Below are 13,918 nucleotides of genomic sequence, written 5' to 3'. Positions count from 1 at the left end.
ACAGGGTTTGGGTGCTAGTTCATTAAAAATAGCAGGAAACTATATGTTTGGTATCTCTTTATGGCTGGCAGATCTCTTGGAGGATAGATGAAGGCTAGCTGTGGAGTAGATGGCAGTATTTACCTTCATGAACTCATCCTGAATAAAGCTCTTTGTTTTTATTAGAACTTTAAGCAGAGAGAGCTGCCTTGGGACTTGCTATTTTTTCAGTGCTAAGTAGCACTTTGATGCATGTCATCTATTTTGGCTGTCTTGGAGATGTTGCAAGGCCAATAGGATAAATATAAAATTGTATGATATGGTCCAAGGACTGCAGAAATATTTGGCAGTCTTTTTCTGGGTGGATTTTGGATCAGATTTTAAACAGACACTGTGTTGCTACTGGCCACACCCCAGTATATGCATGGAATTTTATTTTTCATTCATTGTCTTCTCATTTCAAATACTGCATTCCCTCCATGCTTTCTACTACTGTTCTCCATTCATCTAAACTAAGAAGGATCAGCATGATACCAGTTCTAGCCTGCATGGTCCCACACATCTGTAGGAGGGAGTCAGAGATCCTTAGAACATCTGGCAGTGGCCACACTGCCTGAGTGATGTGCTTTAGACTGTTGTCAGTAGGTCTCTGGGTGGCCATGTGACCTTTCCCTTTTCATTCAGCATCAAATCAATGCTCTTACACGGTATGGTGCTCCAGGGCTGCATGTTAGTCTTCTAATGATGCTAGCATCTACTTCATTAATGCATCCAGAGTCATTAGCAGACCAGCTGCAATCTAGCTAATAATTGCATTTTGTCTATCCAGCTTCCCCCTCAGAATAACAATCAGTCAGTGCTGTTTATAATTGTTAGTTCCAGAAGACATTAGAAATCTTGCAAATACGATCTTGCTGCAGTGCTGAGACTCCAGACGGGCTCCAAGATCTGTGTGTCAGTGAGACACTTGAGTGACCTGTGGTGTAAGAATTGGAACCTGGATTTGCTGACTTCTTACAGTTTTCAGCGTTTTTTGTCAGGTTTTAGAACCTAGTCTTAGCTGGCAATGATCACAGCACATCTTCCTTTTCAATGTCAAGATTTTCTGCTCAAGTTGGTTTATTTTTAAGTTGCATTAATTCCGTGGAAAGTTTAAATGAATAGTCACCCAGCAATTTGCATGAATTAAATCATTTTCAAGTACTAATTAGAAAAATTGTGAAGAGCACATTAAGTATTGAAGCGAAACATGATTTTGGGTTAAAGAAGAAAAAACTCAAAATTGGTAGGAGTTCAAAGCATTTTGGTCACTGGAAGGTTTTTGATTTCTTTATCATGCTCTTTCCATGCTTGGAAAACAACAGCATCAGTTTTCAGTTTTTGTTCAGCTTCCATTTCTAAATTGAAGTAAACAATTGCATGACTAGAGTAAATAGAATTTCAATCTAAACACTACAATCAGAAGAACCAAGGATGCCAAAAATAAATGTGTGTGTTTAAATGGACTCTGAGGTGTTTTTTGTTTGTCTGAGAATTTTGGAAATTTAGTGCATCCTGATCACTTGCATAGAGGGCCAGTGTTTCCTGTTCAGAAAAAAAAGGATCATGTTCTAACATGTTTCTGAATAGTCAGTCACAGAGTACCAGCCAGGTGGTCATCTTTGAGCTAGTGGTGCTATTATTGAAATAATGGTGGAATAACAAATTTTTTTTTTTTCAATAGGAGTTAGTTATAAATCTGTGAAAATAAAAGGTAAAATACAATTAATGATTCTTTTGCATTTACCTTAACCAAAAAAATGCTAAGCTTTTTAAGGGGGAAAAGAATCAGATTTTTGGTATGTTGACAGAGAACAGCTTGTCTACAAATTCTTGCATCATTAAATTTGAAAAACTTGAATTTTCTACTTCTCTGAAACATGGAGTAGTGGCTAACCATAGACCGTGTTCCACAACCATAGACATCTTTATTCTAAATTGATCCAGCATGGGCCAGGTCATTTAATTGTTATGTGCTGCATTCTTTCTGTTCATGAAATGGTTTAAAAATTAACCTTTGTATAATGCTTAGCAAACTGCATCTGGATTAAATATTTTGAGAAAGTTAAGACCCTTTCTTTTCCTTATTGCCGTACTGAAGCTTAAGACTTCCCTTGAGGAAACTGTTGGCCCAGCCCCCATCTTCACTTCTTTCCCAGCATGTCTTTACTGCTCTCCAGTGGAAACCTTGGGAAAAATCTTATCTATACTGAAGTCAGTAGAAATAGACAGTTTCCCTTACAGGGGCAAAGATTTCCCTCTGCAGCAGAGGTGGTTTTCTTTTTGGAAAATTTAGAAATTGAGAGAGCTTGGAGCCAGCAAGCCAAACAGAAAATCCGTGAGGTTTGTCTACAGTGGTGTTTCTATGTGCAGTTATTTGTGGGTTTTGTAAAAAAATAATAATTATCAAGGTGGTGTTTTTTAAATGCTTCCCCCTGCACAAGTCTGGAACACAAATCATATGTGTTTAGTTCTGTGCTTTACATTTATTGTTTCCTTGTAGTTTCTGCCTCAGAGAAGGTCTTACTTTCATCCTGAGATGCTCACGAGTTACCTCACTGCCCTTTGGGCGAGAGTCTGATTCTGCAGCTAGCTCAGTAAGAGTCACAATTCAGACAGTGAGCTTTTAAATTCCTGGGTGCAATGACCTCGGTGCAGCAGCTTGAAGTCTTTCACGTAATAAATCTGACTGTTTCAGTTAGCTTCTTTTTGTTACAGACAAACTCGACAGTGTACGTTCGGAGCACTTCCCTTGCCATTGTGTCTGCATTGCCTCAGGAGCAGTAATGCATCTGTGTAAATAAGATGCTTGCTGACAGTATAAATTATGTAGTGGCTTCTGGTTTTGTCTATGTTGTTCAGAATACTGTTCCTTACCGATGTTTTTCCTCCATTCTGTTTTTCCTTCAGCCTTTCATTATCCTAAGCTTAATGTGTCCCAGCTGATGAAATCTTCCTGGGTGAGAACAGGTATGTATGGTCTCTGTGAGTAAGAAAAAGTGCAATTAGTTGTGTTAGTGGAATAACTAGCCTGCATAAATATCAATAGCTTAGGGGTGCTGCATTTTTATGAGGTAATAACATGTCTGAGCTGAATAAATTACAAAACCAAAGGCCCAGTGACCTGGAATATCTGGGAAATATAAATCCCTGGTCTACAATTAATTTCTGAAATTCCTTGATAATGCACACAAAGCACTTTTTGTCTATAAGGCAGTTCATTCTTAGTGAAACAACTCAGACTGTCAGGCTTAAAGTGTCTACTCTCCATATTGACAATATGCCACATTGATTTTTAGATATCTATTTTAAGTGAAAATTAAAATTTTATTTGTGTGACACTTTCTACCAAAACATGCCTGGAATAAAACACAGTGAAAATAGATTAATTCTGAGTACATGAAGGAGTTTCATCGCATTTCATTGATCTCTTCTGATTCGTTCATGGAAGATCCCTCCCACCAAAGCCTTCTGAGTGTTTTATTCTGTAATTTACAGGTGTGGTTAAGCTGTCACGTTTAGGTACTCAAAGGCAGCTGAGGTTGCCTGTCTGCTTTAGGTCTTACCTGCTGCTTTTAAGACTGACTGGTGAGGAGGCTTTGCCTACCAAACTTGTTCTTAGGATGCAGGTGCCCCACTGGATACACTCTTGTCTTCCTACAACTTTTATCACCCATGATTCACCTGTTGTATGAACTTGCTCTTTTTTTCCAGGTTTCCCTGTCTCCTCTCACCAGTTACTGCTTTAAGCAGGAAACAAAATTGCACCTTAATTTCTGAAGCCCCATGTGGTTTGTTTCAGTGAAGAAAGATTTAGAATTTCAGATAATGCCCAATAATGTGGGAGAAGGTCCTATGCGAGTCTCGTAACCAGTGACATCCTTCCTTAGAGATTTGTGTTGGCTTTTTTGGCTATACCTGCTCCCTCTCTTGCTCAGCCTTGGGTTTGTCCATTTCTGCTGAAAATTCCCTTAGCTACTGCAGTAAAATAAGAAGTTCTTCCATCTCTGAAATCACATTCCCGTGGGTTTTGATAAACTTCTTGCCTGTAAGATTTTGAAAGCCAATTGCACCAACTTTTTTTTCTGTTTGCTGTAGAGGAATTTTTTGTAGTCTCAGTTCTTGCAGGATTCTGGGGAGAGCTAGTAGACTTTGGCTGGGTCAGTGCTTTCAGTCAGTGTTTTGTATTGTAAGAGTAATGAATCATGACATGGGAAAGTGATAGAATCTATGCATGTAAAGATTTTTAATATCAAATTACCCAGATACATGTGCATGTATCCCAATAGTCATAAAAAGCTGGGATATGCGGTGTTCTCCCTCTGTTGTAGAATATAATTCATGCTATTAAACATAATTTATTGATACTGAAATCCAATACACAGGCAAGAAGAGTTTTCTGCTTGGTGTATATAATAGCCTTAGGTCACTGTCTATTTTGCTATTTAATTCTGAGATACTTAGTCTGTGATTGAATTTAGAAGACAGATACTGTTGATCTCAGTGAGAAATCATGAAAATGTTTCCTTTTTCTGACATCTGCAGTGAAAATCTTCAAATTTAAAAAGTAGCTTTAATATATTTGATTTTAAAATTTAAAAAAAATAAATTTAAATGAGTTTTAGCTAATTTGTGGCTTTTTATCAAGCACTACACTTTAAAAAAAAATGTGGAAACAGAAAGGTGCTTCTAAAAAATGCAAACATTTTTAGTGGAGGAGAATTAAAACTGAATTTATTTGATGCCATCAGCAGTGAGTTGGTTTGCTATCCTGGAGGATTGTTCAGTTGGATCATTTGAATGACTATTGCTCCATTCACTCCACATTTCTCCAACTGGATGCCATCTTGCTAGTAAAAGTCCACCCTTTTTTTCATTTTCCTTCAGGGATTCCTCTCAGCATTAGCTGCCCCAGTGACCCAGGGTACCTGGTTGCCAAGTGAGCAAGGTTGCAATCCAGTTTTTTTCTGCTGTGATTGGCATACTTGTTAATCTTATCAGGGGAAGTTGCACTTGAATACGCAGCTTCGTTCATGTGCTGCTGTTCTACTTTTTCTCCATGACTGAACCCTTGCCCTCCCCATTCTGTATCACTTCTGAGCACAACACTTCTGATTGCAATTAGTAGAAGCAGATGACTTAGGCTAAGTTTTCTCCTTTAGTAGTTTTTAAAAATTCATTGAATGCTCATGATTTTATGCATTTTTAGAATTGAAATAGTTTCCTTATTATCCTGGGTCTGTCTAGCATGGTTAAGGTTCCAAAAAAATCTGTTGCCTGAATTTTTTATTTTTTTCCCCCCCCAAAATGACTTATTTTGACTTTTTCCTACCAATTGTCTCCCTTTTCCAATAAGTAACCTCCAGCTGAACAGGTCAGAATTCCCATTTAAATGCAGGTGCTCTCAAATTGTCCCTGAGCTGTCACACTCAAAGCTAACAACTGAAGTTGTGGAGAAGAAACTGAGAAGTTTAACTAATGAATTCGTTTTCTTGGCCTGCTTTCTGTGCAATGCAGTTCTCCTGGGCGTCGTCGACCAGCGCATTCAGGAGGAAGTGTTTCGGGCTGAGATGGAGCGCAAACTCGCTCACCTGTTAAACGAGGCTCTGGTCAGAGGGCGGATATGGAGACGGGCCAGTTTTGCAGGCAGCAACATTGTGCAGGTATGAAGAGCTCAGAATCAGAGGATGAGAAATAAAGGATGGTAAATTATTGAATAAGTTAACATCAGTGTTAACAAAGTGTTCAGGTTTTGAGTTGAGAAGTATAACTCAAAAGCACATGTCAGCTTTAGCTAGCTGGTGATACTTGTGCTTTGCACCTAAAATAGGGTGGTTCTTTTAAGCACCACATGTCTTTTAAGCTAAACATAACAAATGCAAGTAACTGATTAAGTGTCTACTAAAAATTTCAGATGGCTTCTTAGAACATTGAAAATTTTTTTACCAACATCTTTTTTAAAAAATGTTATATCTCATTTGGCTTACATGAGGTGCCTAGCAAAAGGAGACAGGATGATCATCTGAAAAAAATTAATCTCCTGGGACAGCTACTTCACAGCTCTCTGTGATGTTTTGGCAGTGGTGTAGAAATGCAAAGTAGACTCATACGTGGCTAGATGCAGCAGTAGAGTAGTACATTCTACCCCTTCACATTTGTCACAATACTCCTGGTCACATGTTTGGATTTCAGGTAGAAATTATTAATCATGCCAAATTTTGCACACATAGCAACTTCTGTTATCTGCAGTCCAGTGCTGCTTTAGAGTTTTGTCACGGGTGGATTTATTCACATAAGTCCAAGAAGACTTGGATATTTAATTTAAAGTTTTAAATTCTGATGTGTTCTTTTTAGTCAGTTCAACAATTTGAAAGCTAAAGTACTTTTTTAATGGCTCATCTTCTTAAAAATTACCTTTTCTAGCTAATCCATTGACAGCTGGTTTACCTCCCAGATGCCCTTTTTGCATCTCAGACGTATTGTCTTTATTTAATTTAATTCTACAGTTTTTGCTACCACTTGAAATTTCCAGATGTTGGGATATTCTTACTTCTGCTTTCCTGTCTCAGAAACATCTGTTTCAGTAATAGAGATTTTATTTTATTTTTCTTCTGTACAGCTTTGAATTGCTGCAAATAGGTGTCTGCTTCAGATCTCCTATTCCCAGCACCTCTTATTGCACTTTGTTCATTGTGCCTTTGTCCTCCCTTTGCATATAAATTAAACAAATATTCCTTATGTTGCTAGCAAAGATACCACAGCCTATAAAATGTGTATGTTTAGATTATGGTTTAATGACTTTGCACAATAAAGCTCAGGTAATTTATTTTTTCATGCACAAAATTATGGGCACATCTTTTTTGGATAAGGAGTAGTATTTTGGAAAGTGAAAATACAGCATTTTTTCTTTTGACTTTATACTACATACTGGGACATGAGATGAGGTCTGCAGCTCATGTTCCAGACAGCAGTGCTGCTCATTTATGCCACTTAATTAGTGCAAAGAGCCTGCCAACTGCTGTCTTTGGGCAGAGGAGGATTCTATTCATTACAGTCAGCACATCTTACCATCACAGGGCTTCTCCAGGCACTCCCAGCCCACAATCTCAGGCAGGGTTAGAGCTGTAATAAAGGAGATGAGCAGGAAGGGAGGCTGAGGAGATACCTTGCAGTGAGGTGTGTGTACTGGGCTTCCCTGGATGAGAACAGTGGGTTACCTGCAGGTGCTACAGCACCTTGGTAGCTTCCTTGGCAGTATGCTCAGGTGTGTGGCAGGTGAGACAGCCTGAGAGGCTGTTGTGTGCAGCTGGACTGATGCACCTGGTCATGGGCTCCAAACTGAAGGATGGTTTCTTTCAAGGGTGTTCCTCTGTTAGCTGAGGATCTTGTCCATGGGCATCTGCTATAAACCTTTTACTGCTGTTAATTCTGTTCCTCATAGCCAAGTTTATAAGCTGTTTGAAATGTGTTTGTGTCTTCTGGGAAAGCTAATAATGTTTCTTGTGCTTTATATTCAGATTTTCCCATATATATTTCTTGCACATAAATCAGTGACTCTTATGATAGTAGAGCACAGTGAAGTGAAAATAAGAACAAAAGCTGCCAGCACCAGGAGTGTTGCACAGTTTTATTAACAGACCATGTATATATGTCCATTAAGGACTAGACTCACATTTCACTTGTGTTATGACCCTGTAGACTGGAGTTTTTCCTGAGGTGAAATATATTTATAGTGTATTGAAATGTGACATTTCTAAGCTCTGTGGAAAATCAGGACTGTAGGTCAAGAGGTGAAGCAATTATTTGTGAATGTCACTGCAGGCATATTAGTTTCCTTTCACATGCTCAGGAAATAGAAGTGATACCTTGTGAGGTTTAGATTTCATTTCTAAAGGCATGTGTTAGTACCTAAGAATGTTAAAAATTATGCTTTAAACCTAGACACACTGAAGAAGAGCTTTGGAGGGTACCCAAATAGCAGGCTTTCCCCTCCTGTTTGACTGTCTGTGCTGTTAACAGGTGGCACTCCACGATAAAAAGAGAAAAAAGCCTGTAGCCACTATGTACCAAAACCCCTCTGAAGCCTCACACTGGGTTGTTACACTTCTGATAGTTCCACTGATTTTTGTGTGACATTGTGTTAATGTTTCACATTAAGAGTAAGCCATACGTATTTTCAATATGCATCTTCTCTTGCTGCAGATTTGAAGGCACACGCTTACTGTGGTTTGCATTGCATCTGCAGAGACTTGTGCTATATTTTGTCAATAGTTTACTGTAATAATTCTCATTACATTTTTTAGGAATTAAATGGCTTAATTGTAGTTTAAAAGTACACCAGCAGCTAATAAAAAAAAATTAATTTTCGTTCATTTTTACATGCTTGGTCCTTTGAACCTAATAGAAAGTGAAAAGATTATGGTAGTAAATTAAAAAAAGCAGAATGTTCTGATTTAAAGAACATTCTGCTAAAACATTTGAACATCAGAACATTCTGCTAAAGAACATTTTAGTTGCAATGTGTGTGAGGAAGTAGCAGCTTATGAGAGAACGTAATGACTGAATTGATCTTTTTGTGAAGGCAAAAATTCATTCTCTTGTTTTTCTGCTGACAGCTTATGTGTCTCTCCTGTCTGAGGAAAGCATGTCTTGCTGTGAGTTTTTAGGTTTACAAATAAAGCCTTTGGGCACTGCTGCTGCTTCACTTTTTCCTCTGAGGCTTTTGGCCCCTCCAGCAGCCATCCCAGGCAGCAACTGGCCCCTCTTGTCAGGCTGCTCACAGCCTGTTCGTACCTCTGTGTGCTGACCATACTACAGCTTGAATCAATTGCCCAGACACTAAAATCCTACTTTCAATAAGACAGAAAGAGGATATTTTTCAATTATTTTTTCCCGATGTGTAGGAAGGAAAGAAAGGAAAATAATCCTCATGCCACGAGCATTGGAGATTGTGTGTGCATATCTGCTTGTTTCTAAGTAGTGCTTGTGCCTTCGAGACCCTGAGACAGTTCACCCAGGGGTTCCTTGTTCCTGTGGGGATTGCTGACCAGGACATCCCACTGGCTGCCTGAGACTCTGAGAATACCTTGGAAGCTTCCCCACCACTTGTATTTCCGTGCTTGAAATCACAAACTAGGTTTTGTTACCAAGGCAACTCTGTTCACTGACCTATGATATTCACTTGAAAACACTTTTTAAATTAAATTTACTGACACCTGAACACAGTTAAGCCGTTTCTGTGTGGAGGTTAAGTGCACATCTAGTATCAACAAAGATGATATCATTTATGTACACAGAAGTTGAATTAGTTTTTTCTTCTTTTTTTACGTTCCCCCCTCCCTCCACTTTCTGCCTCCTGCCTTTACAATTCTTCTATCTCCTCCCTCCCTATTTCATCCCTCACTGCCAAAGTATAAATGTAAAATGCCTAAATGCTTCCTTACATGTGGGCTGCTTTGCTGGATGCCTGGCAAATAGTATTTGTCTCTGCTTGCATTCTTAGAATTCTCAAGGACAGAGACTAAACCAGTCTGGAGCTGCACAAAGAGTATAATTTGCAACCATGTGTCACAAAACTTAGAATACAGAAACTCTATAAAAAACAGGCACAGTGACTGTGTACCTCAGTTCCACTTCCAGATCTAAAAGAGATCAGTCCCAGTATATCATTCCCTGTGTTTCAGCAAACTCACAGGCCAGTTACAAAAATCAGTAAGTAAAATTCAGTGGATCAGTGTAACAGAGATGGAAACTGAGGTACTCATATTGTCACAGGTACTGTGTTTATGTACAAGTCTTGTATTTGCTTTGGGACTACCCTGCTAGTCATCATCTCTCCCAGAATAGAAATCCATAACCATCTTCCCATGGTTTTGAAATTGTCTGCAGCTTCTCTTTGTGAAGCTTCTCTCTTTGTATGGTGTGAGCAGTCATAAAATACTATGTATTCAGCATTATTTCAGATAAAATTTAGCTTAAAATAGTGAGCGTAGTTCATCAACACTAGCCTGCACCTCCACTGAACTTTTTTGTGCTTGTTCCCATGTTCTCTGTACTGTGCTGAAATACCTCCAGCTACTTCTTTCTATCTCCACTCTCACTGTTCTCACTCATCCCTGTTCCTCAGCACAGAGAACCATATGCTGTTGTTTTTAATTCTGTGTTAAAATTTTTATACTTTTATTTGCCACGTCTTGCACTGGAATCTTGTCCTTCTTACCCTCTGCCTTTTCTAAAGGCAGCTGTTGAGAAATTCCTTTGTTAACCCATTCAGTCAGCTTGGGACCATTACCTGATGTGTGGAAGACACATAATTGTACTGCTTCTTGGGTTCTTCACAGGCCGTAAAATATATGAGAGTTCAGTTTAAGAATTTTCTTATTTTCTCTGATTCTGTGGCTTTGCTGTGCTGCACAGAGGGGCTTCATAAAATTAAAATGAAGGACCCATTAATTTTCAGTCCCACGTGGCCTTTCAATTCCCGCACCCTCCATGTGAGTCAAGTGCTGTGTGGGAAGGTCTCATCTGTGCTGGAAGCAGATACCAGTCTGTACACTCTGCTGCTCTGTGCACTGAGACCAGGCTGTAGCAACCCACCTGAAGCAGACATAATATAAAGCTGTGTGCATTTGTTAAGTAATTATATATTTGGGATCCATGAAGTCAGATTTAGCTTTACAGCTGCCAAATATCTGTGTTGAAACCTATTTAGTGATGCTGTTTTGTTACCTTCAGTCAGGGATTTGTTTTCCCTTAGCTGGTAGAAGAGTAAATGGTGTTCAGGTGAGTAGCAGCATCATTTAATGGGTCCTCTTAGCAGCTCTTGCTGTTTTTCAGAGATCTGCACATTTTTCTGCTCTATTTGTAGATATTCTGTTTCTTGCATGAAATATGGCTGACACTAAACATTATTCTTTGCTTTCTTTTTCTGATTTATCCTGGAAGACTTTTATGACAGTTGTGCTTTTCCTTATTTCATTTTTCTCCCCTCTTTTTTTAAAATTTTTATATAGATCTTGCTGTTACCATTCCTGAGAAATGCTGTTTTAAGATATGTTGAGTTGCTGTTTCCCAAAACCAGAACATCATTCCTGTTGAGCTAGAAATTGTACTTCATTCCTTCAGCGTGATTTGTTTAGTTGGAAACTAGGAAGGAAACATTACAAAGATTTGCTTTTGTAAGCCTCAGACATGCAAACATTTGTGTGTTTGCTTTACTTTAGGCCTATGGGCAGTTTTGGAGATTATAGTTTATTAAATATGTACTTTATAGCAGAAGGATAATTTCTGAAGGAAGTAAAATACATTGTTCTATTTATGTCAATTCCTTCCAGAGCCCTTCAAACCCTTTAAAAAAAAAAAAAAATCATGATAGAATACCTCCTTCTATTTTTTGTCCTAATTCTTATTAGAGCTCACCATTACATGGTAAATGGTTAAACAGAGGGGAGTTGTTATATAAAAAAAGATGTAATTTTACAGGAATTCAAAGTTATGTGGTTCTCATATGCAATGTGGATGTTTGGTGGTTAGAGAGTATCTACAGGGCTTCCTCATAGCATGCATTCTTTTGATTATTAATGTCTTTAGATGTAGGTAGGAAGAATTGCTTCCCACAGCATCAAATACATTCCTTCCTGAGGAAAGGGGGATGCCAAGGGGAGCTGTTTGGAGGGTGAAGGTGACTGTGCAACTGCTTAAGTTGAAACAGAGCAAACAGTTTTATTTGATGGTAACAGAGTATTTGCCTGTGTAGCTGCTTAACATTTAGAAAAACTGGAGCAAAGAGGTGTGTGTGTTATGAATAACAAATCAAAGTTAGAGTAGGTATTTAGAGAAGGGAGAAGTGCAGTCACACATCTTCTAAACAGAAATTGCTAAAGGCAGTAGAGGCTTCCAGGCTGGCACAGTGTTGATATCTTTAGAGTGAAAGCAGTTCTCTTGCTTACCAGATGTGTATGTGGTTGTGATACAAGAAGGGAAAGGGAAGGTCTGCCATAAAAATGTACTTTATAAGGGATATATTTTCCTTTAAAGGAAAATACATGTTCCTTTATAAGGCTAAAATTTTTCTTTCAGTTAAAATAGGGGAGAGAGAGTATGAGCTGTAAGACCAAATTTATGGGAGCTCCAAATAAATGCAACTTAAAGTGTAAAAGCTTTGCAATTTCTTTTCAGATTGTGAACGTGTCACGCTTAGTTGGTGTCGATAACCCCGTGGAGCTGATCTATTTCGTGGAGGACCAGGATGGGGAGAGACTGAGCGCTCTGAAGTGCTCAGACCTGATGAACAGAGTCGATATCCAGCGGGCTGCCATCATCCTGGGATACCGCATTGAAGGCAGCGTTGCCCAGCGTAAGCCCTGTGGAATCCGCACCGGTGCCAGCAAAGGCAAACAGGAAGGGGGTCTTCAGCTTCGGAGGTTACGGCACTGCACGCTGCCCACTGCTGCAGTGGTTTTTTTCTTGGAGTCCTGCAGCTTTGATGCTCCTGAGGAAATCAGTTTCAGCAGCCTTACAGTGAGCTGTGCAGTGTTGTTTTGCCTCTTGAAGAGCCTGCTGAGCTGAGGGTTGCAGCAGGGTCCTTAAATCGAGCTGCACTGCATTCATTCCATGCTTGTGCTGGAAAAGTACTGCGCTGACTAAAGAGCTTCCTGCCACGTCCATGTCATCCTGCTAGTCCAATATTTTTTACAGTTTGTCTTGTCCAGGAGCTTGCACAAACCCCACAGTTGTGAGATGGGAGGGCATTTTGGTGTGTTTCCTTTAGCTGAGTAATGGCAGTCATAGTTTAACACAAGTCACTGCTTTTTTGTCTGAATTACTTTTTCTCTGAAAGATGTACACTAAGGGTAGTTGGGGCATTTATTTCTTCCATTGAATATGATTGATCTTGGTTTTATTTGTTTGTCCATCGGTAATATATAAGTAATATGATCTTTTAATGAATATAATATAGAATTAATGTGATTTTTTTCTTAGATACATGTCAGAATATATAGGATGGGTCATGTAAAGCCATATAATTACTTTATTTAGGAGGCTTGGTATATAAATAACTAACTGATTTATGTATAAATTAAATAAGTTAGTAGCGAGACAGAATACATACTCAAAATTCTGTGTTACAATTAGGAAAGAAACTTGAAGGTATCTTAGGAACACAGGCAAGTATGAGCTGCAAAATACCTCATTGGTATGAATGCTTAATTACCTTTCCTCATTTCTGTGCAATATGGAGGCATAAGTTACAGGCATAAGTACCACAGGGTATTTTGCCAACAGAACAAGCATGTGTCTGATGCTTAAAATTCTCTGCAGAAAGTAAAGAAAGAAAATAGTAATAATTGTACCATCTGTTTATGTTTCTAGATTTCGTCCCTTATTAAAACAGTTGTGTACAGATAGGTCAGTAGCTCATATACATCTGCTTAATATCCATTAATGGGCTGTTATGCTGGTTAGATAGAAGTGAAAAAAATTGCAAGAATAAATTCTCTTTACAAAAATGATTAATGTTGTGAAAACTTCATAAAGTGTTCATAGCTTATTGTGCATGTTGGAACTTATCTTTGTCCTGTCATAAGAAAGTTCTAAGAGTTAGAGTCATAAAAATCTTTAAATGCTTCTGTTGGAAGAAACTAGACAAAAAAAAGGCTATTTTTATAACAGAAAACTTAATGCCAGAAATAAGCTGTTAGATGTATAAAATATAAGAATTCTATGTTCCTTTAAGTTCAAGGCTCATCACTGGAATGGCTACTAATAAAATGACATACAGAAAAAATAGAAATACTCTTTTTAACTTGAAAACATCATTTTTAGAAAGTGCATAAATTTAACTACAAATGTATTACTGCTGTGGTTTTCAGTTCCATAATTAACCGCTATGCAACATAAG

General features: G+C 38.4%; 1 protein-coding gene across 3 annotated transcripts in view; it reads left to right on the top strand.

Annotated features, from left to right (window-relative positions):
* KIAA1549 (KIAA1549 ortholog) overlaps nt 1-13,918 on the top strand; it is a 143,056-nt gene that overhangs the window by 83,822 nt on the left and 45,316 nt on the right. For all 3 annotated transcript variants that reach the window (XM_014256904.2, XM_005527895.3, XM_088055153.1), the window contains exons 7-9: nt 2,929-2,988; nt 5,536-5,681; nt 12,196-12,373. In XM_014256904.2, the coding sequence (XP_014112379.2) occupies nt 2,929-2,988; nt 5,536-5,681; nt 12,196-12,373 (384 nt within the window). The remainder of the gene's footprint in view (nt 1-2,928; nt 2,989-5,535; nt 5,682-12,195; nt 12,374-13,918) is intronic.

This window comes from Pseudopodoces humilis, chromosome 5 (assembly GCF_049639895.1).
Source record: "Pseudopodoces humilis isolate 2021_Gansu_Grassland_sample_001 chromosome 5, ASM4963989v1, whole genome shotgun sequence".
NCBI classification, from domain to species: Eukaryota; Metazoa; Chordata; class Aves; order Passeriformes; family Paridae; genus Pseudopodoces; species Pseudopodoces humilis.
The sequence above is the reverse complement of the archived record's forward strand: the minus strand, read 5'-3'. Positions and strand labels throughout refer to the sequence as shown.